The 22,334-nt window shown below is 37.8% G+C and overlaps 1 protein-coding gene across 2 annotated transcripts in view; it reads left to right on the top strand.

Annotated features, from left to right (window-relative positions):
* The window catches only part of LOC141286648 (dmX-like protein 1), an 80,116-nt gene that overhangs the window by 11,116 nt on the left and 46,666 nt on the right, over positions 1–22,334 (top strand). For both annotated transcript variants that reach the window (XM_073818710.1, XM_073818709.1), the window contains exons 8-19: positions 1,619–1,797; positions 3,479–3,674; positions 6,041–6,209; positions 8,370–8,546; positions 9,702–9,919; positions 11,387–12,056; positions 13,472–13,593; positions 13,669–13,758; positions 16,804–16,891; positions 16,973–17,092; positions 18,457–18,678; positions 19,911–21,491. In XM_073818710.1, the coding sequence (XP_073674811.1) occupies positions 1,619–1,797; positions 3,479–3,674; positions 6,041–6,209; positions 8,370–8,546; positions 9,702–9,919; positions 11,387–12,056; positions 13,472–13,593; positions 13,669–13,758; positions 16,804–16,891; positions 16,973–17,092; positions 18,457–18,678; positions 19,911–21,491 (3,832 nt within the window). The remainder of the gene's footprint in view (positions 1–1,618; positions 1,798–3,478; positions 3,675–6,040; positions 6,210–8,369; positions 8,547–9,701; positions 9,920–11,386; positions 12,057–13,471; positions 13,594–13,668; positions 13,759–16,803; positions 16,892–16,972; positions 17,093–18,456; positions 18,679–19,910; positions 21,492–22,334) is intronic.

Raw genomic sequence — 22,334 nt, 5'->3', positions numbered from 1 at the left:
ATAAATGTTGTATTACAGTGAATGACAATCTAACATTTTGGTTTTTATGTTTTTGTTTAATTAATTATTGTATAATAATTAAAACAAAAAACCAGTCCCAATTTTTCCTTTATGCTGAAAATCATTAGGATATTAAGATCATGTTCCATAAAGATAGTTTGTAAATTTCCTGTTTGTAAATATGTCAAAACTTAATTTTTAATTAGTAATATGCATTGCTAAGAACTTCATTTGGACAACATTAAAGGCGATTTTCTCAATATTTAGATTTTATTACACCCTCAGATTTTCTGAATTTCAAAAAGTGACCCTTATGACTAGTTTTGTGGTCCAGGGTCACACATAATTAAATATCTGATTAAAATAAGTTATATATATATATATATATATATATATATATATATATATATAGTATTTAATTGTTTATTTTTTATTTACAATTTCTACCAATATTATTGTTAATTATTGTATATAACTCATAGAATTATTATTGTTATTAAGACTATATTTGAAATTGTATTACTCTTGACTCTGCCATGAATATAATTCAAATTCAAGTTTATTAAGCGTACTTAAAACAATGAAACTGCAGTACAATCAAGAAGAAATACAGTAAAAATCAGAATGACAAAGAATTAGCAAACAACAGCAAAGGTTCTGGAGATAATTTGTGACCCTGGACCACAAAACCAGTCATAAGGGTCATTTTTTTTGTCAATTTTGAATAAATAAGCTTTCCATTGATGTATGGTTTGTTAGGATACACTGCAAAAAATGCTTTTCTTACTTAGATTTTGTGTCTTGTTTCCAGCCAAAATATCTAAAAATTCTTAAATCAAGGAGTATAAATTATTGTCTTGTTTTCAGGAAAAGCATGCCAAAATAAAGTGTTTTTGCTTGAAACAATCAAAATAATCTGCTAATGGGGTAAGAAAAATAATCTGGTTTTATGTTTGAATTGGGTTAATGAAATAAGATTTTTTTCTTACCCCATTGGCAGATTATTTTACTTGTTCTAAACAAAAACTCACTCCATTTTGACTTGTTTTTTTTCTGAAAACAAGACAATAATTTTTACTTGTCTAGAAAATCCTTCTTGATTTAAGAATTTTTAGATGTTTTGGCTGGAAACAAGACAAAAATTAAGTAAGATTTAAGTAACATTTTTTGCGGTGTAGAATAATATTTGGCTGAGATACAACTATTTGAAAATCTGGAATCTAAATATTGAGAAAATCGCCTTTAAAGTTGTCCAAATGAAGTTCTTAGCAATGCATATTACTAATCAAAACTTACATTTTGATATTTACGGTAGTTAATTTACAAAATATCTTCATGATCTTAATATCCTAATGATTTCTTTGGCATAAGAGACAAATCAATAATTTTAACTCATGCAATTTATTTTGGCTATTGCTACAAATATTTTTGTGGTCTTTGGGTCACATTTAATGCTGCCGTAAAATGATAAATAAATAAACAAATTTGGCATAAATACAGACACACAGATGCATCTATTGCTTCTAACGTTCCATAAACTCATATGTGCTCAGCTCCTAAATAAGCTCTTCCTGACGTGACTCGTCTGCAGCATTATTAAGTGAGTGTGTTGTTACAGGATGACTGTCTGCTGAAGGTGTGGTACAGCACCAGTAAATGGCAGGCGGACGTCACCAAACTCTTCACGCCGCTGGACCTGAGCTCCGGAGCCGAGATCAACTTCTCCTTCATCTACCTGGCTCACCCTCGCTCCATCACCGGCTTCTCCTGGAGGAAGACCAGCAAATACATGCCCAGGTGAGTAGAGCGTTAGTCTGGCAGAGGCTCTGCAGTAGTGTTGCTTTCGTCCATGAAAATTATGACTAAATATCGTCGTCAACGAACCTTTATCACGCGACGAAAACGAGACGAAACGTAAATGCTGGTCATGTGATGATGACTATAATTAAATGCATAATGCAATATCGTTGACGAATAAAAACAAGACTAAATGTGGTTTGCAAAATAAAATCTATGCTAAAATGCCTCTTCATTTTCGTTGACGAAAACGAGACGAAACTAAATGTTAGATTGATGTGCGCATGCCCAATAGCCAGAGCTGTCTCCCTTCTAGACTAAACCTTGCAGATGCAGGAGAGGTCTTTCCCTCAAGCTCCACTCGCGGAATTATCTAGAAGACGACTACAAACAAAGTTAAGTCTGACACAGATGAAGGGACCGATGGCCAGCCAGCCGGGGTTCATCTTTGGGAGAAAAAGAAGAAACGACACACATTTTATTTGCACTTTTTAGTAGTGATGGGAAAATGATCTTTTCGACGCAACGAGGCTTTCCCATCAACTGCAATGTTCATTACTCGAAACTTTTCAACACATTGCACACTAATGACATCTTGTGGTCAAAGGTGGAAAAAGTTGCTCAGATGTCAAAGCGATTTTTGGACAGTTTCATAAAATAAATCAACTTAAAGGGATGGTTCGGAGTAGATTTGACTTCATTGCTATGCACTCCGAAGCCCATGTAAATACCCCATCCGAAAGCTTCTTTACCTTAGTCAAACATTGAGGGAGATATCAGAGTTTGTCGAATGGCTTGCTACAGCCGTAAATGGTACGTGTGATGTATCTGGTAAATTGCACCACTAAACGTGCACGTAATCTTACCAAACTTCTACAGTAGTGTAAATAGGGGATGTACTCACAAAAAGCTGCATCGGAAAATTTGTAAGTCCACCATGAGTGTATTAAAAACAACTGTTACCCGATCCCTACTAGTCTCAAAAACTACAAGTCGACGTCTCTTCCCTGGTTTGGGAAAAGCACATAAAAGTCCTCCTACTACATCTGTGTGTCAACTTGTAGGAGGACTTTTACGTGCTTTTCCCAAACCCAAAAAAAAACCCCAAAAGTGACGTCGACGTGTCGCCATTTAGGATTTTTGAGACTAGAAGGGAGTTTGGTCTCAAAAATCCTAAATGGCGACATGTCGACGTCACTTTTTTTTTTTTTTTTTGGTTGATATCTCCCTCAATGTTTGACTAAGGTTTGGGCTTCGGAGTGCATAGCAATGAAGTCAAATCTACTCCGAACCATCCCTTTAAGACCATAAGAAAAAAAAATAATAAAAAAAGCATTTTACTTACAAGGCATAAATGAATTAATCTGTAAATAAACTTATAAAAAAGAAAATGAGAGACTAAAATGCAATTTTCGTTGACTAAAACTTGACTAAATGTCATCAGTTTTCGTCGACTAAAAGTAGATAATTCTGACTAAAATAAGACTAAAATGCTCAGACTTTGGTTGACTAAAACTTGGCTAGACTAAAAAGAGTATGAATGTGACTAAAACTAATAAAAACTAAAATGACAGCTTCACACAAAGACTAGACTAAAACTAAAACTAAAACGGATGCCAAAAACAACACTACTCTGCAGACACCTGAGGCTCCCGCTGATGGTTCTGTCCTGTTCTTCCAGAGGCGGCGTGTGTAACGTGCTGCTGACCTGCTGCAAGGACAGCGTGTGTCGCCTGTGGGCCGAAACCCTTCTGCCCAGCGACTGTCTGCTGTCTGGACTCAGACACAACCACAGCAGCAGCAACGACGCGATCAAGCCGAACAACGTGAAGAAGTCCTCCAGCAACACCCGAGCGCAGAACCACAGCCCGCTGGAGGTGAGAAAGCGGACCGGAGCGCATGTGCTGCGTGCCTCGAAATGAACTTTTTTTTACTTGGTAATGTGCCGATCTTGATTCTTCAGGTCTGATTCTGATTGCCGATGTTTGACAAGCAAATGGGCTGATTCTGAAAGACTTTTTCTATATATATATTTATCTTAAGCCTTAAAGGAGTAGTTCACATTCAGAACAAAAATGTACAGATAATGAACTCACCCCCTCAGGGCACCATAGAAGTCCACTATATGGAGAGAAATCCTGAAATGTTTTTCTCAAAAAACATAATTTCTTTACAACTGAGGAAAGAAAGACATGAACATCTTGGATGACAAGGAGGCGAGTACATTATCTGTGCATTTTTGATCTGAAAGTGAACTACTCCTTTAAGGCGAGACACTGCAGGTGAATAGGGTAAAAATATTAACTAGTTATTATCGCCTCACTCAGTTGATTGGTTACATTGATAATTGCAAACATTTTTTTGTATTACAAGTTTTCTAAAATGTTAGGTTTAAATATACAAATGAGCATTATTTAATGAAATATGTGACCCTGGAGCACAAAACCAGTCTTAAGTTGCTGGGGTATATTTGTAGCAATAGACAAAAATACATTGTATGGGTCAAAATTATTGTTTTTTCTTTTATGCCAAAAATCATTAGGAAATGAAGTAAAGATCATGTTCCATGAAGATTTTTTGTAGAATTCCTACTGTTAATATATAAAAATGTAATTTTTGATTAGTAATATGCATTGTTAAGAACTTCATTTGGAGAACTTTAAAGGTGATTTTCTCAGCATTTAGATTTTTTTGCACCCTCAGATTCCAGATTTTCAAATAGATGTATCTCGGCCAAATATTGTCCTATCCTAACAAACCATACATCAATAGAAAGCTTATTTATTGAGCTTTCATATGATGTATACATCTCAGTTTTGTAAAATTTAACCTTATGACTGGTTTTGTGGTCCAGGGTCACATATGCGTTAATTTGCATATATTTCTAGAACAAAAATCTAAACACTGGATGAAGTCAGTTTCAAAATTCTTGTTAAATTTTTTTGACATATGAGAGTCAAATGTTTTTTCAGAGGGAATTTTGGGTCTCATTTCGTCACAACTAATTCAGAAAAAACTCAGAACAGACAGGAAACACTATTTTATTTTATTTTTTAAAATTTTTTGGCAAATAAAATGTTATATAAAATCAAGATAATTACATTTAAACAAATCCCTCTGTGTGTAAGTGCTACAGAAGTGAAGACTTATGGCTCAGTGTAGGAGAGGCCTTTAAAAATAAGCATTGTAATTGAAATCTGTTGCAAATAGATAAAGTGCTATAAAAGAAACACTTGACAGTTTTTTTGGATGTTTTCTTTCCACTAGTCTGAAAAAACACAATCTCAAATTTACAGGTGCATGAAAAAAAAAACAGTTTTTTGACAGGGAGTGTTTGACGGCTAATATCTAAAAACTGCTTTAAAGTTAAGAATGTAAAGATGAAGTTTAATTAGTTACAGTGCCTTGCAAAAGTATTTTTTTTCACATTTTGTTTTGTTGCAGCATTATGTTAAACTGCTTTAAATGAGTTTTTCCCCACATCAGTTTACACTCCATACACCATAATAATGACAAAGCAAAAAACAGATTTGCAAATGTTACAAATGTATTAAAAATAAAACACTGAAATAAGTAGATTGCATAAGTATTCACACCCTTAACTCAGTCCATAGTTGAAGCACCTTTACAGCCTCAAGTGTTTTTGGGTCTGATGTGAGCATCTTTGCACATCTGCATTTGGCAATTATCTGCCATTCTTTGCCTCACCTTTTCACCTCTCCATCTCTGTCAGCTTGGACATTTTCTAGAGTCCTAGTTGTTCCAGTCGTCTTCCATTATGGAGAATGCTTCTGTCAACCTTCAACGCAGCAGATTTGTTTCTGAACTCTTCTCTAGATCATGGCCTTAACGCAAGTCTGTCACTGAGCTCTACAGGCAGTTATCTTGGTTTTTGCTCTGATCTGCATTTTCAGCTGTTAGAGCTTTTCTGAGAGGTGTGTGTCTTTCTAAATCAGACTCATTCAAATGAATTTGCCACAGTTTAACTCCACTCCAAGTGTAGGAACATCTAGAAGCAATATGAATGCTCCTGAGATACATTTCCAGAGTCCCAGAACAGGATCTTTTCAGTATTTTATTTTTAATAAATTTGCACAAATGTTAAAACCTGTTTTTTGCTTTGCCATTATGGAGTTGGGAGTGTAGATTACATTTTGAGAGCATATGCAACCAAAACGGTCATAACTACGAGCTCTGTTCACTGTGATGAAAGACTACAGCGGCGTCTGCTTTGTGTTCACAGCTGAAGCTGAAGCCGTCGTGGAGAGAGGAGGTGCGCTGTTTATCTCAGCTCTCATACAGCGGTCCTCTGCCCCAGCAGCAGAACAAACACTACGCCCATCGCACCAACATGCTGCACGCCAACGCACTGTGCCACTTCCACATCGCCGCCAGCATTAACCCAGCCACAGGTGACACACGCCTGACCTTCACATGTGACACACAAAAACTGTCTGCAGGATAAATACACAGATGTACATTGCAGCTCAAAAGATTGAGATGAGTAAGATGTTTCTTCTGCTCATCAAGGCTGCAATTATTTGTTTGAAAATACTGAAAAAACTGTAATATTGTGAAATATTATTTCAATTTAAAATAACTACTTTCTGTGTGAATATAGTTTAAAATGTAATTTATTTCTGTGATTCAAAGCTGAATTTTCATCAGCTGTCTCCAGTCTTCAGCGTCACACGATCCTTCAGAAATCATTCTAATATGCTGATTTATTATCAATGCTGGAAGCAATTGTGCTGCTTAATATTTTAGAAATTATTTGATCAATAAAAGGTTAAAACAATTTATTTAAAAATAGAAAGGTTTTCTAACAATATACACTAGTGTTCAAAAGTTTGGGGTTGCTACATTTTTATTCTTTTTTAAAAAAAAAAAAATCTATATTTTATCCACCAAGAATGTGTAAAATTAATAAAAAAGTAATAGCATAAATATACATTGTTAGAAAATATTTATATTTTGAATAAATGCTGTTCTTTTTAACTTGTTATTCATCAAAGAAGCCTGAAAAAAGAATCACAAGTTCCCCAAAATATTTGTCAGCACAGCTGTTTCCCACATTGATAATTCTAATAATAAATCAGAATATTAGAATGATTTCTGAAGGATCATGTGACACTGAAGACTGGAGATATGATGCTGAAAATTCAGCTTTGCATCGCAGGAAGAAATTACATTTTAAAATGTATCAAAATAAAAATCATTTTATATTAAAATGACATTTTGCAATATTACTGTTATTTTTCTGTATTTTTGATCAAGTAAATGCAGTCTTGATGAGCGAAAGAGACTTCTTTAAAAAACATTACAAGTCTTACTGATCTCAAACTTGTAGTGTAGTGTGAAGTCACACAATAGTTGTGTATTAGTGTAATAGTGTATTTATCACACAATAAATACAATAGTTCATAAGTTGATAGCTTATAATTAATGAAATATTAAAAGGATAAAATTGAATAAATAAAAGCATTTTGAAATAAAAAATAATCTAAATATCACAAATCAAGTAAATTATTATATGGTTTACCAAACTGGGTTTCTTGAGTTGATTAAAAAAAGCTAATAATTCATAAATAGTAAAAGGATAACATTAAATAAATAAATGCATTTTAAAATAAAAAATTAAAACACTTATAAAAGTTGTTTTAATCATAATGTTAAATGTAAATCAATAAATGTTAAAATTAAAAAATCAAAATATTAAATATAAAAAATATAGTTCAATAGTATATTGTTTACCAAACTGGGGTTCATGTGTTTATAAAAAGCTAATAAATAATGAAATAATACCAATGTAAAATTTAAATATAAAATATTTTAAAAAAGATCTTTGAAAAGGAAAACAATGAAATGAAAACAAAATACTACACTGGAATATAAATCATTAAAAAAATTGAATTTAGGTAAATAAAAATAAACCACTTGAAAAAGGTTTATTTGCAAAAACAGATAACTCATTTTTTTTATTTAAAAAATCATGTTTTTTATTGTGTTAGTTAGCTGTGTTTCTTTTTTTAATTTTACTTAATCAAAAAACCCAACTGCGGTTTGATTGAGATTAATTGAAATGCACAGTAAAAAAGAAAATTGAGTTTTTGCGAATAAATTCTTCCTTTGTTTATCTGCATGTTAAATATGTGTGAATACACATCCAGGGTGAATTATAATGAATTAACTATGATGTGCTGTTTTTAAAGAGTTTTTTTTAGCATTTTCCTTTTGTTTTTGTATAAATATAAGATATTTTAGGGTGACTTTTTAACATTCTGTCAACATTCTGTAACATTCTTTGGCCTATTGTTAATTCATGTGCATCACTCCTGTAAACAAATGAACTTAAAACAAGAGTGTTTTCAACTTTTCAACCTTCCGTACGAGAGCTTTATCTGACAAACAGGATGAAACTGACTACAGATTTCCTCCTGCTGTCACTCTTAAATCTCATCTTTCTGTAGCTCTTCAAACCTGCTGTCAGAATATATGCAGGAAGCAGTGAGCTTTGTCTGCTTGTAGACAGATAGTGTAAGTGTGAATGTAATGGTGATGTTTGTGTGCAGACATCCCTCTGCTGCCCTCCATCTCGTCCATGAACGGCTCTGACGAGGAGGAACCGGGCGGCCCCTTCACCGTTCACTGGCTCAACAACAAAGAGCTGCACCTGACGCTGAGCATGGAGGTGTTTCTACAGCAGCTGAGGAGCAGCGGAGAGCAGAACGGACCCACAGAGCCATGCGGTACCGTGTGCATCATCATCAGAACTGACGATTGCTGAATAACAACTTTGCAAATGAAACGTCATCTTATTTGTTTATTATCATTTTTTAGTTGCCAAGACATTAATTCTCAGCATATCTTTTTTTTTTCATTTTATAAATCTATTGTGATATATGTGACAATTGCACGGGTATATTTGTAGCAATTGCCAAAAATACATTGTATGGGTCAAAATTATACATTTTTCTTTTATGTCAAAAATCATTTGGATATTAAAATCATGTTCCATGAAGATATTTTGTAAATGCCCTACCATAAATATATATCAACACTTAATTTTTGATTAGTGATATGCATTGCTAAGAACTTAATTTTCACAAATTTAAAGGTGATTTTCTCAATATTTAGATTTTTTTTTTGCATCCTCAGATTGCAGATTTACAAATAGTTGTATCTCAGCCAAATATTGTCCTATCCTAACAAACCAGACATCAATGGAAAGCTATTTATCACCCTTTTGGGTGATATATTAATCTCAATGACCCAATGGCAATCTCAATGGCAGAATAATGACCCTTATGATTGGTTTTGTGCTAAACACTTAATTTGGACAACTTTAAAGGTGATTTTCTCAATATTTAGATTTTTTTTTGTACCCTCAGATTCCAGATTTTCAAATAGTTGCATTTTAGCAAAATATAACAAATCTAACAAACCATACATACATCAATGAAAATCTTATTTATTCAGCTTTCAGATATTTAAATCTCAATTGCAAAATAATGACTGGTTTTGTGCTAAAAACTTAATTTGTACAACTTTAAAGGTGATTTTCTCAGTATTTAGATTTTTTATCGCACCCTTAGGTTGCAGATTTTCATATAGTTGTATTTCAGCCAAGTATAACACATCTAACAAACCATACATCAATGGAAATCATCTTGTTTATTCATCTTTCAGATATTTAAATCTTGATTCAAAAAAATTGACCCTTATGACTGATTTTGTGGTCCAGGGTCACATATCTTGTTAATATGAGAGAATTAGATGTTTATCAACACGAAATGCTCTATGCAAGTAAAATTGAGCATTTGTTCACTATCAGGCCTGTCTGACCAGCATATATGTGGATTCTCATGAGTCACATGAAGCTGAAATGTCTGTGTTCTGAGCAGATGCTGATGAGGAGGGGAACGGTGCTGATGCTGCGGCTCTGAGCTCCATCGCTCTCCCTGCGACGGCGGCTGTGGATCATCAGGTGGACGTGCTGCTGGGCGACTGGAACCGAGCGGCAGACATGCTGTTCAGCATCCACCCCATGGACGGATCGCTGCTGGTGTGGCACGTCGACTGGCTGGACGAATACCAACCCGGCATGTTCCGACAGGCGCAGGTACAGACGGCACATCCTGAGAGAGATTGAGCTGCAGATGTGAACCATTCCTCAAATTATGTCTTCCAAATTCAGCTTTAAAGGGCTCTATACAATCTCAGCTGAGGAAGAAGGGTCATATCTAGCGAAATGATCGGTCATTTTCTAAAAAGAGGTACAATTTATATAATTTTTAACCCCAAATGCTGGTCTTGTCTAGCTCTGTTGTGTGTTCTCTGTGTACTCTGGTTCAGAACAGTTAGGGTACGTCTAAAAACTCCCATCTCATTTTGTCCTCCAACTTCAGAATCACCCTACATCGCTGCAGAAGAACCAACTCAGTGTTTACAAACTAAACATGCAAAAAAAGGTCAAATGGCCTTTACAAAAAAGGTAAAGCAATGATTTTGAAGCTGAAGGAGAAAATGAGAGGAGTTTTTCCACATACCCTAACTATATCTTGAACCGGAGTACACAGAGTACACACAGAGCTAGAAAAGACAAGCGGTTGAGGTTAAAAAAAAGTATGTAAATTGTCAGTTTCTTCCTCGGCTGGGATCGTTTAGAGCCCTATGAAGCTGCATTTAAACTGCATTTTGGAACTCAGGGCACCATAGCAGTCCATTATATGGAGAAAAATATTAAAAAAAAACATAATTTCTTTACAAGTGAAAAAAGAAAATAGTAGTTGAATTTATAAAAAGACCCTGTTGAAAAGTTTACATACCCTTCATTCTTAATACTACATAATATATTTTTTTTGTTTAGTGATAGTTGTTCACGAGTCCCTTGTTTGTCCTAACCAGTTAAACTGTCTGCTTTTCTTCAGAAATATCCTTTAGGTCCCACAAATTCTTTAGTTTTCCAGCATTTTTTTGTATTTGGAACCTTTCCAACAATGACTGTATGATTTTGAGATCCATCTCTTCTCATATGCAACTATTACAGAAGGTTTAAACACTCAAAAATGTCCACATCCCCATTCTGTTCAAAAGTTTTCACCCCCGGCTCTTAAAGCATTGTGTTTCCTTCTGGAGCGTCAGTGAGTGTTTGAACCTTCTGTAATAGTTGCATATGAGTCCCTCAGTTGTCCTCAGTGTCAAAAGATGGCTCTCAAAATCATACAGTCATTGTTGGAAAGGGTTCAAATACACAAAAATGCTGGAAAACCAAAAGATTTTTCTGAAGAACAGCAGGCTGTTTTACTGTTTAACAAGGGACTCATGAGCAACTATCACTATACAAAAAACACAGCTGTGGATCATAACAACACAGTATTAAGAATCAAGGGGATGTCAACTTTTTGAATAAATTCAACTATTAAGCATGTGAACATATTTAATGTTAAATATCTTATTCTTATGCATTTTGTATGATCCCTCTTATTTTGCTAAAATAATTAAAGGGGGATGTAAACTTTTGACCTCGACTGGTTTGTATCTTGGACCCTGATCTTTAATTTCTGATGAGTTTATTCTCTGTTTCCAGGTTTCCTTCGTGTCCAGGATTCCCGTGGCCTTCCCCACCGGCGACGCCAACTCGCTCAGCCGCAGCGTGGTCATGTACGCTTGCAACAGAAACGTGGACCTGGCCATCCAGCACGGCCGTCAGCGACCCGCGGGCCTGCCGCACTCGTCCTCCGCTCTGATCGGCCTGGGTCAGAACAAAGCCTCCTCCAACAGCCTGCGTCTCAGCATCTTCACCCCCAGCGTCCTGATGATCTCCAAACACGCCGATGGCTCGCTTAACCAGTGGGCCGTCAGCTTCGCAGAGGACTCTGCCTTCTCCGCTGTGCTCAGCGTCTCCCACAAGTCTCGATACTGCGGCCACCGCTTCCACCTCAACGATCTGGCCTGCCACTCTCTGCTCCCGCTGCTGCTCACCACCTCGCACCACAACGCCCTGAGGACGCCCGACGGAGACGCCGCTCTGACCCGGCCCGCCGCCGCCCCGTCCCACAGGAGCAGAGTGTCGTCCGGCGGAGTCTCCCAAGATCCCAACGCCATCTACAGCGAGCTGATCCTGTGGCGGGTGGATCCGGTGGGCCCGCTGTCCTTCTCGGGCGGCGTGTCGGAGCTGGCCAGGATCAACTCGCTGCACGCGTCCGCCTTCTCTAACGTGGCCTGGTTACCCGCGCTCATCCCCAGCAACTGCCTCGGTGAGATTGTGACCTGGAAAAAAATGCTTTTCTTACTTAGATGACTAGATGATCCTGTTTGATTTTAAGAATTTTGAGATCTTTTGGCTGGAAACAAGACAAAATTGTGAACCCATAATGATAGGAACACCACACTGCAAAAAATGCTGTGGAAATGTTTCCATTCCAAAATATCTAAAAATTCTTAAATCAAGAAGGATTTTCTAGACAAGTACAATTAAGCGAATTTTTGCTTCGAACAAGCAAAATAATCTTCCAATGGGGTAATCAAAAAAAACGTATTTCAAACAGAAACTAGATTAGTTTTCTTACCCCATTGCCAGATTATTTAGCTTGTTTCAAGCAAAATCGCACTTAATATTTATATTTGTCTAGAAAATCCTTCTTGATTTAAGAATGTTTAGATATTTTGGCTGAAAAAAGCATTGCAGGAAATTCGGAAACGTAGCATGCCGGCTACTCGCTAGTGCCCAATTGGCAAAAATTTGATAGTAAGTGGCAAAAAAATGCAAACAAAGTCAGCCTTCGGTCATTTTTTCTCTTCTTATATAGAAAAAAGTCTATAACTCCAAAACAAAATGAGATATTTACACCACATTAGAGACATGTATTAGCACACTCTAAGGACACATGCCAAATTTGGTGGGATTGTGCCTCTTGGTGGTGCAATAATTGAGCAAAACATGAAATTGCCATTGACTTCAAAAGAGTATTAGGATAGAAAATGCTACATTTTTTACCAATGCATTGCAAAACTTTGTATGTACCTTTAAGACAATGACCTGAAAGTGTTTAAATTGTTTTGAGACAGTGCCACCTTGTGGTCAAAAGTGAAAGCCGATGATATTGTATTACTAGTGGTTGTTTTTATGATTTTTCACCAATTTTGACTAAAATCACCTTAAAGTAGCTTCAATTACTCTTGCTGGACTTGTTCTGATGCTTCCCTTGCATAGTGCTTGGCCCTGTAATTGCTGCTTGCAGCCATATTTTTGACTTGTTTTTTCTGAAAACAAGAAAAACATTTTTACACGTCTAGAAAATCCTTCTCGATGTAAGAATATTTAGATATTTTGACTGGAAACGAGACAAAAAAATTTAGGTGAGAACAGCATTTTTCACAATGTGACATAAAAGCAGAACCTTCTAGAGTTTATATTAGTGCAGCCTGATGGTTTTAAGGTAAAAACAGAAAGTAAAAGTACAGTACAGGAGAAAGCACTCTGTGTGCGGGTTATTTGTGATGTTTTCAGAGATTTTAAATGAGTGTGTGGGAAAGCATCCCTGTTCAAACCGAGTCTCTGCTGCATATAATATTGATCAACGTATATACAGCTCATGAGTATTTAATGCACATCTTTAAAAGTTTAAAAGTGTGTCACGTCATGTATTCATACTTCATTTTGTTCCCAAAGGTGTGTATGGAAACTCACCCAGTGCCTGCTTCATCGCCAGTGACGGACACTCGCTCCGACTCTATCAGGCCATTATCGAGGCCAAAAAACTGCTGAGTGAACTCTCCAATCCTGACATCTCCGTAAGAAGGAGTCTATTATTATATCAGGATGTCAAATAGTGGATTACCGCTCATTTATCATGTTTTCTCCTACAGAAATATGTTGGAGAGGTGTTTAACATCATCAGCCAGCAGTCGACGGCCAAACCAGGCTGCATCATTGAGCTTGATGCCATCACTGACTTTGTATGTATAAGATCCACTACAGATGGGTAATCAGGGCAGAAAATGCATTTACCATGTTTGTTACTTGAGAAAATTTACCAGCTGTGAAACTATGTGCATCATTTCATTTAAAGATCAGGGAAAAAAATATCTTCCATTTTATTAAAATAAGAGGGATCATACAAAATGCATGTTATTGTTTATTTAGTACTGCCCTAAAAATATATTTTCAGTAAAAGATGTTTACGTATAGTCCACAAGAGAAAATAATAGTTGAATTTGTACAAAAAGTTTACATCCGCTTGATTCTTAACACTGTATTGTTACCTGAATGAGTCCCTTGTTTGTCCTGAACAGTTAAACTGACAGAAAAATCCTTCAGCTCCCACAGATTCTTTGGTTTTTCAGCGTCTTTGTGTATTTGAACCCTTTCCAACAATGACTGTATGATTTTGAGATCCATCTTTTCACACTGAGGACAACTGAGGGACTCATATGCAACTATTACAGAAGGTTCAAACTGGATTTTTCTGACAGTTTAACTGTTCCGGACAAACATGACTCATGAACAACTATCACTAAACAAAAAAACTCCGCTGTGGATCATTCAGGTAACAATACAGTATTAAGAATCAATTCAAACTGAATCAAATGATTTGTGAGTTGCACAGAATGTCCTGAAATGAATCAAAGGATTCGCAAACTAAATCAAATGATTCGTGAGTTGCACAGAATGTCCCGAAATGAATCAAATGATTTGCGAACTAAATCAAATGAGAAATGAATCGAATGATTTGCGAACTGAATCAAATGATTCGTGAGTTGCACAGAATAGGTGCGTTCGACTTCATGCAGCGCTGCGCAGACCGACCGGCGGCTGACTTGAAGTAGTGCATGCCGGTTAGAAATTTTGTCCGACTTGAACCGGCGCCGACGCCACGTGACGTTCACGTGTGGCATCAAAGTAACGCGAGAGCGTTTCGAGAACAGCCGGCTTGCTCAGCCAGCGCAACATTTCAGAAGGGACTGCGCCAGGCTGTGATGACGTCACAGCTTCTCATGATTGGCCACATTCACCACATGACGATGATCACACGTGTTTCGTGCATAACAAATCAATTTGCATGCCATTTCGTAAATAGTTTACGATCTTTTGACTGCAGTACATTTTATTCCCTTAAATTCTTTATATTGGATTTATGCATAAGTTTATTATTGTACTTTTTTCATACAGACCACTTATAGTATTCAGCTGCATATTTAAGTAATATTTTTTATGGAATAACTAAAATGTCACAGACATTTAATGTAATGTGGTCAACACTGATTGATGCTGAAATCTGTAGTTGCTGCTTCACTTGCATGTGCTGCATTTCTTCCAACAAAAAAGGTATTTCTATAGCTTCCAATTCATCTGCAATAAAGTAGGCAAACGCCACGTGATCTGCCATGTTTGAGAGAGCAACGAGATCTCCAACTTGTCCGACTTGACGGCTCCGTTTTCAGCTCCTCCCCGACTGCTTTCGGCTAATCTCGCCGATCGGTCTGCGCAGCGCAGCATGAGCTCGAACGCACCTACTGTCTCGAAATGAATCGAATGATTCGCGAACTGAATCAGATGATTCGTGAGTTGCACAGAATGCCCCGAAATGAATCGAATGATTCGCGAACTGAATCAAATGATTCGTGAGTTGCACAGAATGCCCCGAAATGAATCGAATGATTCGTGAACTGAATCAAATGATTCGTGAGTTGCACAGAATGTCTCGAAATGAATCGAATGATTCACGAACTGAATCAAATGATTTGTGAGTTGCACAAAATGTCTCGAAATGAATCGAATGATTCACGAACTGAATCAAATGATTCGTGAGTTGCACAGAATGCCCCGAAATGAATCGAATGATTCGCGAACTGAATCAAATGATTCGTGAGTTGCACAGAATGCCCCGAAATGAATCGAATGATTCGCGAACTGAATCAAATGATTCGTGAGTTGCACAGAATGCCCCGAAATGAATCGAATGATTCGCGAACTGAGTCAAATGATTTGTGAGTTGCACAGAATGCCCCGAAATGAATCGAATGATTCGCGAACTGAATCAAATGATTCGTGAGTTGCACAGAATGCCCCGAAATGAATCGAATGATTCGCGAACTGAATCAAATGATTCGTGAGTTGCACAGAATGCCCCGAAATGAATCGAATGATTCGCGAACTGAGTCAAATGATTCGTGAGTTGCACAGAATGCCCCGAAGTGAATCGAATGATTCGCGAACTGAATCAAATGATTTGTGAGTTGCACAGAATGCCCCGAACTGAATCGAATGATTTGCGAACTGAATCAAATGATTCACGCATTGCACAGAATGTCTTGAAATGAATCAAATGATTTGCGAACTGAATCAAATGATTCTCAAGTTGCACAGAATGTCTTGAAATGAATCGAATGATTTGCGAACTGAATCAAATGATTCTCGAGTTGCACAGAATGTCTTGAAATGAATCAAATGATTTGCGAACTGAATCAAATGATTCTCGAGTTGCACAGAATGTCTTGAAATGAATCAAATGATTTGCGAACTGAATCAAATGATTCTCGAGTTGCACAGAATGTCTTGAAATGAATCAAATGATTTGCGAACTGAATCAAATGATTCTCGAGTTGCACAGAATGTCTTGAAATGAATCAAATGATTTGCGAACTGAATCAAATGATTCTCGAGTTGCACAGAATGTCTTGAAATGAATCAAATGATTTGCGAACTGAATCAAATGATTCTCGAGTTGCACAGAATGTCTTGAAATGAATCAAATGATTTGCGAACTGAATCAAATGATTCTCGAGTTGCACAGAATGTCCCGAAATAAATGAAATTAATAATTATTTTCTCTAGTGGACTCTATGTAAACATCTTTTATGTGAAATATCTTATTTATCAATCTATTTTGGTAAAATATAGAACATTTTTAATGATTCTGAAAAGGGGCTATAAAATGATGACCTCAACTGTATTTTCCCAGAGTGCTCAGCGCTCACGTCTGTGTCTTACGGTTTGTTCAGCAGGGGAAAGAGACACAGCTGTTGCATGTGTTCGAGGAGGACCTGATTTTGGGAAATGAGAAAGCAGATGATTACCTGCAGGATTCTGGTAGGAGTTCATTCTCTCTGATAGCGCCGCAGTGTTCAGTGTGTTTCTGTGCTGTGTCATAAACGCTTGTCCTCTGCTCAGTTCCCAGCCGGACGCTCTTCTCCGCTCGCTTCTTCCTGGTGGTGGTGGAGATCACTCAGAGCGGCAGGTCGCTCCTGCACATGTGGCATCTACAGCTGGATGCAGTTCCTGTCATTATGGGTTTGTAAAGGATTTTATTTATGATATATAATGTGATGCACTCATTGATTAGACTGTGAAAATGCCATATTGGAGTCAGACATGAGTGCAAGTTTGATCAAACCAAGCCTAAATAACAGCGCTTAACAGTATCGCTCAATACATTTTTTTGTTTGGCTGATATGTGGAAAATGGGACTTTTATTTTTTAATGGGCTACCTTGTCCCAGTGCACAAAACTTGGTATACTGATAGGTGCATTGCTTTTATTCATATTTTTTAGGGATGCACCAAATGTTCGGCATCCGAAATTAGCATAAAAAGCTCTTAGAATAAGCATTAAGGCAGAATAAATTGCGAACAATGCCGTGACGTGATCAAATAGAGGCGTGCACTAATGCAGCAAACATGTGTTCAGTGTGGAAGTGTTTAAAACTGTCTGAGAAAGACACAAAATCATTGCAAGCAGCGACAGCGAGAGACTGTTTAGAAGCGCATCGCATGTCTTCATGAGAAGAGAAAGGTTACTGTATGATGACTGAAATCATCCATTAGTCAATCAACTCCAGAACGTTCTGTTGTCTAATACACCAGACACCAATTGTGTTTATTCTGACAGCAGCTCCTTAGCCAGGGTTCAAAGACCAAAGATGACAATCATTCACAAATCTACTGCTGCCAGCAAAAACTAGGACTGAGCTCTTCTTGTGGGTTTACCACTAAATGAAAGTCGACATTCAGAAATAATAGTATTGTCATGTTACTGATTTTCTGTAAAAATAAGACAAAAATAATGCTAACAATCATTCCAGCAGCTCTATTAATACATTTATTCTAACATTCTCCTTTGCTCAACAAGGCTGCATTTATTTGTTCATTAAAAACACATGCCTGATTCAAGAAGAGGCTCTTAAAAATGGCCAAAGAATATTATTTTACTAACTTGTTAATTTTAAGTTAAATTGTGGTTTGTTGGTAGGCTATAATGTCTACTAGAATGTTACAAATGTTCAGTGTTAAGTAAATATTTTTAAATCGATGTTTTGTAATTGTTTTTTTTTTTTATTTGAAAAGCAAGACAAAACTGTAAAAAGCTGTATTGGCTATTTAATTTATGCATGAAAAAAATTGGCAAAATACATGGGGGAAAAACATGAAAAACCGTGTTCTGTTATCGGCTTTCTGCAATTTTGTTCTGCTTCGGCGAAGAAAAATGAAATAAAAGAATGAAAAATGCTACAACTGAATTGCAGAATCAAAAAAATCACTTTTTAATACATCGTAATACATGACTTAAATAGCGTGATATATTATATTTATTGGCTTTGTATCACCGTCTGCTTTGACTGTTTCTATCGACGGACTAAATTTGTGTCATTCTTTCAGAGGAAACTCAAACTCCGGACGGAGAGACTGTGCCTCCATCACCTGTGAACAACTCACAGTTTAACTTCGACACGGTCGGCTCACCACAAACCCAGAGACCCAAACTAAACACATCCAACCTCCAGAGCGCCTGCCGCCTCACTCTGACCAACACCAAAGTCTTCAGCCAGGAGCTGGATCTGCCGCAGGGTGTGCAAGTCATACGTGTGTCACCTGCCGCAGGTGAGCACAAACTACCCATGTGTACCTTTGATGATGAGACCATTCGATATTGTTCTGATTATCCCATTATGTCCTGTGTTTATGCATCTCTTTCCTTCACCTCATTCATCAATTATGGCAGGTAACGTATGTTAGTAAAGAAAGATTTGCTTTTGAAAGCAATAATAAGGATTTTCAAAAACTTGAGGTGAGGTGACATTCTTCTTGCTTTCAGTCGCCCAACATTAAAATGAAATTTAAAAAAGTGTCAAAGCATTAACAAATTACTACAACAGACCATGAATAACCCCTTAAACTTAACTATTTCCACAGCAATATTAAATATCACATTGTAACATTGCCTCAATCTAAAAAAAACATAGAGTGATACAATTTCAAAGTGTTTTCCATTATTTTATTCATTTAAATTCATTATTTATTTCATTCATTTAGATAATGAATGTTGTATATACCTGATTTAGAAACATTCCAGTAGAAGATACTAATAGGGATGCATTTGAAAAAATCTGTGTGCATTTGAGTTCAAAAGTTTACATCCCTCTTTCAGAATCTGCTAAATGTTAATTACTTGACCAAAATAAGAGGGATCATACCAAATGCATGTTATTGTTTATTTAGTACTGACCTGAATAAGATATTTAACATAAAATATGTTTACATACAGTCCATATTAATATTATTATGATTCTTAATACTGTGTTGTTCTCTGAATGATCCACAGCTGTGTTTTTTTGTGTTTAGTGATAGTTGTTCATGAGTCCCTTGTTTGTCCTGAACAGTTAAACTGCCTGCTGTTCTTCAGAAAACCCCACAAATTCTTTGGTTTTCAACATTTTTGTGTATTTGAATCCTTTCCAACAATGACTGTATGATTTTGAGATGCATCTTTTCACACTGAGGACAACTGAGAGACTCATATGCAACTATTACAGAAGGTTCAAACACTCACTGATGCTCCAGAAGGAAAAAACATGCATTAAGAGCCGGGGTTTTTTTCATTTAGTACTGCCCTTCAAAAGCTACAGAAGATGTTTTCCAGAAGACAAATACGTAAAAATTTCCCTGATCTTCAAATTTCAAAAGGTTTTCACCCCCGGCTCTTAATGTATGGAATAACTACCAAGCGTTAATCGCCTGACATCTAAAAATACGGATAAAGATAAGGAGTATTTGTAATGCAACCTTATGATCTGATAAAAATAATCTGACAAAGATTAACATTTGCGTTGCAGGTCATTTAAGCGCCTCATCTCTGCAGCCAGCCGGACGGGCTCCGTATCTGCTTGCCACGTCCTGCTCAGACGGATCCGTCAGGTTCTGGAGGTGCAGCGCCGTGTCTGACGCCGATGGCGGTGCCGTCCCGTCATACGTGTGGGAGGAGTGGCCTCTGCTGGTGGAGGAGGGCGTGGCCAGCAGCAGCGCTCTGAGTGTGTCCGGTCAGCTCATGGGTCTCAGCTGCTGCCACACCAGCAGAGTCGCAGTAGCGCACAAGAGCGACGGTCTGACCGTCGGAGAGCCGCTAATGAACGTCAGCATATTCCAATGCGACTCCACTGGAGGATCTCAGTGGATACTGGAGCAGACGTTAAAAGTCTGCGGCTCCTACAGCCCGAGTGTGAATGATTGCGATTTAAGCTTGAGAAACGCATGTTCGGCAGTCGCCAGTAAGAAGCAGGTGCACTTAGACTGGGTTTCCAGAGAAGATGGTTCTCATACGTTAACCGTGGGTCTGGGATCTAAACTTTACATGTACGGGATGCTTTCAGGAAAACCTCCAGATCTAGGACTATCCGATAGCAGTAGGGAGCGCCACGGCTCTCACATGATGCTCCTCCGAGTGGTGGATCTGGTGTCATCGGTTGAGGGTTCGCTACCCATCCCTGTCTCTCTGTCTTGGGTGAGAGATGGCATCTTAGTAGTCGGGATGGATTGCGAGATGCACGTCTATTCCCAATGGCAGCCGCCGGTTCCAGTCAAACCGTCGTTCAACGGTAGCGCGACGTCGCTCAACTCTGCGGCCAAACAAGACGGACTAAGTCCGAACCCTTCGAAAAAGACCCTCACCAGATCCATGACTAGTTTGGCTCAGAAACTCAGTGGAAAGAGGACCGCGTACGATCTCCCGGCTGAGATGGAGGATTCTGGTTTGTTTGAGGCGGCGTATAACCTGTTCCCAACTCTGCCGCAGTATCATCCGGTGCAGCTGCTGGAGCTCATGAATCTTGGTAAGGTGCGACGAGCCAAAGCCATCCTGTCCCATCTGGTGAAGTGCATTGCCGGGGAAATCGTATCTATGAAGGACACTACGATTAACCAGGAACGCCGTCTGCGCTCGCTCACCATCAGCGCCAGCGGAAGCACTTCTAGAGACCCGAAGATGTTCAGCAAAGCCGAGAGCTCGGACTACACCGAGATCGACTCGATCCCGCCGCTGCCTTTGTACGCGTTGATAGCGGCTGATGAGGAAACGGCTCCTAGTGCCAAAGAACGAACGGAGAGCGTGAGCGGCCACGGCGTGCGGACATCCAGCCAATCCGACACTTACGAAGAGCTCTTCCAGAGCGCCGGAGTCAGCACGGATGACTTGGATCCTTTTGACGGAGACGAGGAGGACGGCAACGCTAAAGTCATCGATCTGTCGAAGTACAGCCCCACGTTTTTCGGCTCTGAGCACGCTCAGGTGCTTTCGGGACACCTGCTTCATTCTAGTCTGCCGGGGCTGACGTGCATGGAGCAGATGTCTCTGATGGCTTTGGCGGACACCATCGCTTCCACCAGCACTGACATCGGAGAAAGCCAAGGGAAAGGCAAAGGTTATTATCTTTCACTCATATAATTGCAGTTTTTACCAGGTCAAGGTCAAGTTTATTTATATAGAAACGACAAGTGCTGACCAGGGTAGTGCACAACCAAAAATCTGAAAATCAATTAACAAAAGCATTACGACATAAAATATAAAGTAGTTGAAAAGTCAAAAGTAATGCAAACATCTCAAAACAGACATTTCTAGGGGTGGGAGAAAAAAGATATTCTCTGATGCATCGCAATTCTCTTTTTGTTGATTCTGAGCTTGTTTGTTTTCCACATATGTGACCCTGGACCACAAAACCAGTCTTAAGTCGCTGGGGTATATTTGCAGCAATAGCCAAAAATACATTGTATGGGTCAAAATTATTGATTTTTCTTTTATGCCAAAAATCATTAGGAAATGAAGTAAAGATCATGTTCCATTAAGATTTTTTGTAAAATTCCTACTGTAAACCTATCAAAATGTAATTTTTGATTAGTAATATGCATTAAGAACTTAATTTGGACAACTTTAAAGGTGATTTTCTCAGTATTTTGATTTTTTTTGCACTCTTAGATTCCAGATTTTCAAATAGATGTATCTCGGCCAAATATTGTCCTATCCTAACAAACCATACATCAATAGAAAGCTTATTTATTGAGCTTTCATATGATGTATGTATCTCAGTTTTGTCAAATTTAACCTTATGACTGGTTTTGTGGTCCAGGGTCACATATGGAAAACGTGTCAGGCTTCATTGCACAGAATCTGCACTGAGACTCGTGCGCATACTTTAGATATGCTTTCATTTCTGCCATTTGGAATTCAGTGCTATTAGGCCTGGTTTACACTGCAGGTCTTGATACCT

The sequence above is a fragment of the Garra rufa genome, chromosome 15, assembly GCF_049309525.1.
Source record: "Garra rufa chromosome 15, GarRuf1.0, whole genome shotgun sequence".
Taxonomy (NCBI): domain Eukaryota; kingdom Metazoa; phylum Chordata; class Actinopteri; order Cypriniformes; family Cyprinidae; genus Garra; species Garra rufa.
The sequence above is the reverse complement of the archived record's forward strand: the minus strand, read 5'-3'. Positions and strand labels throughout refer to the sequence as shown.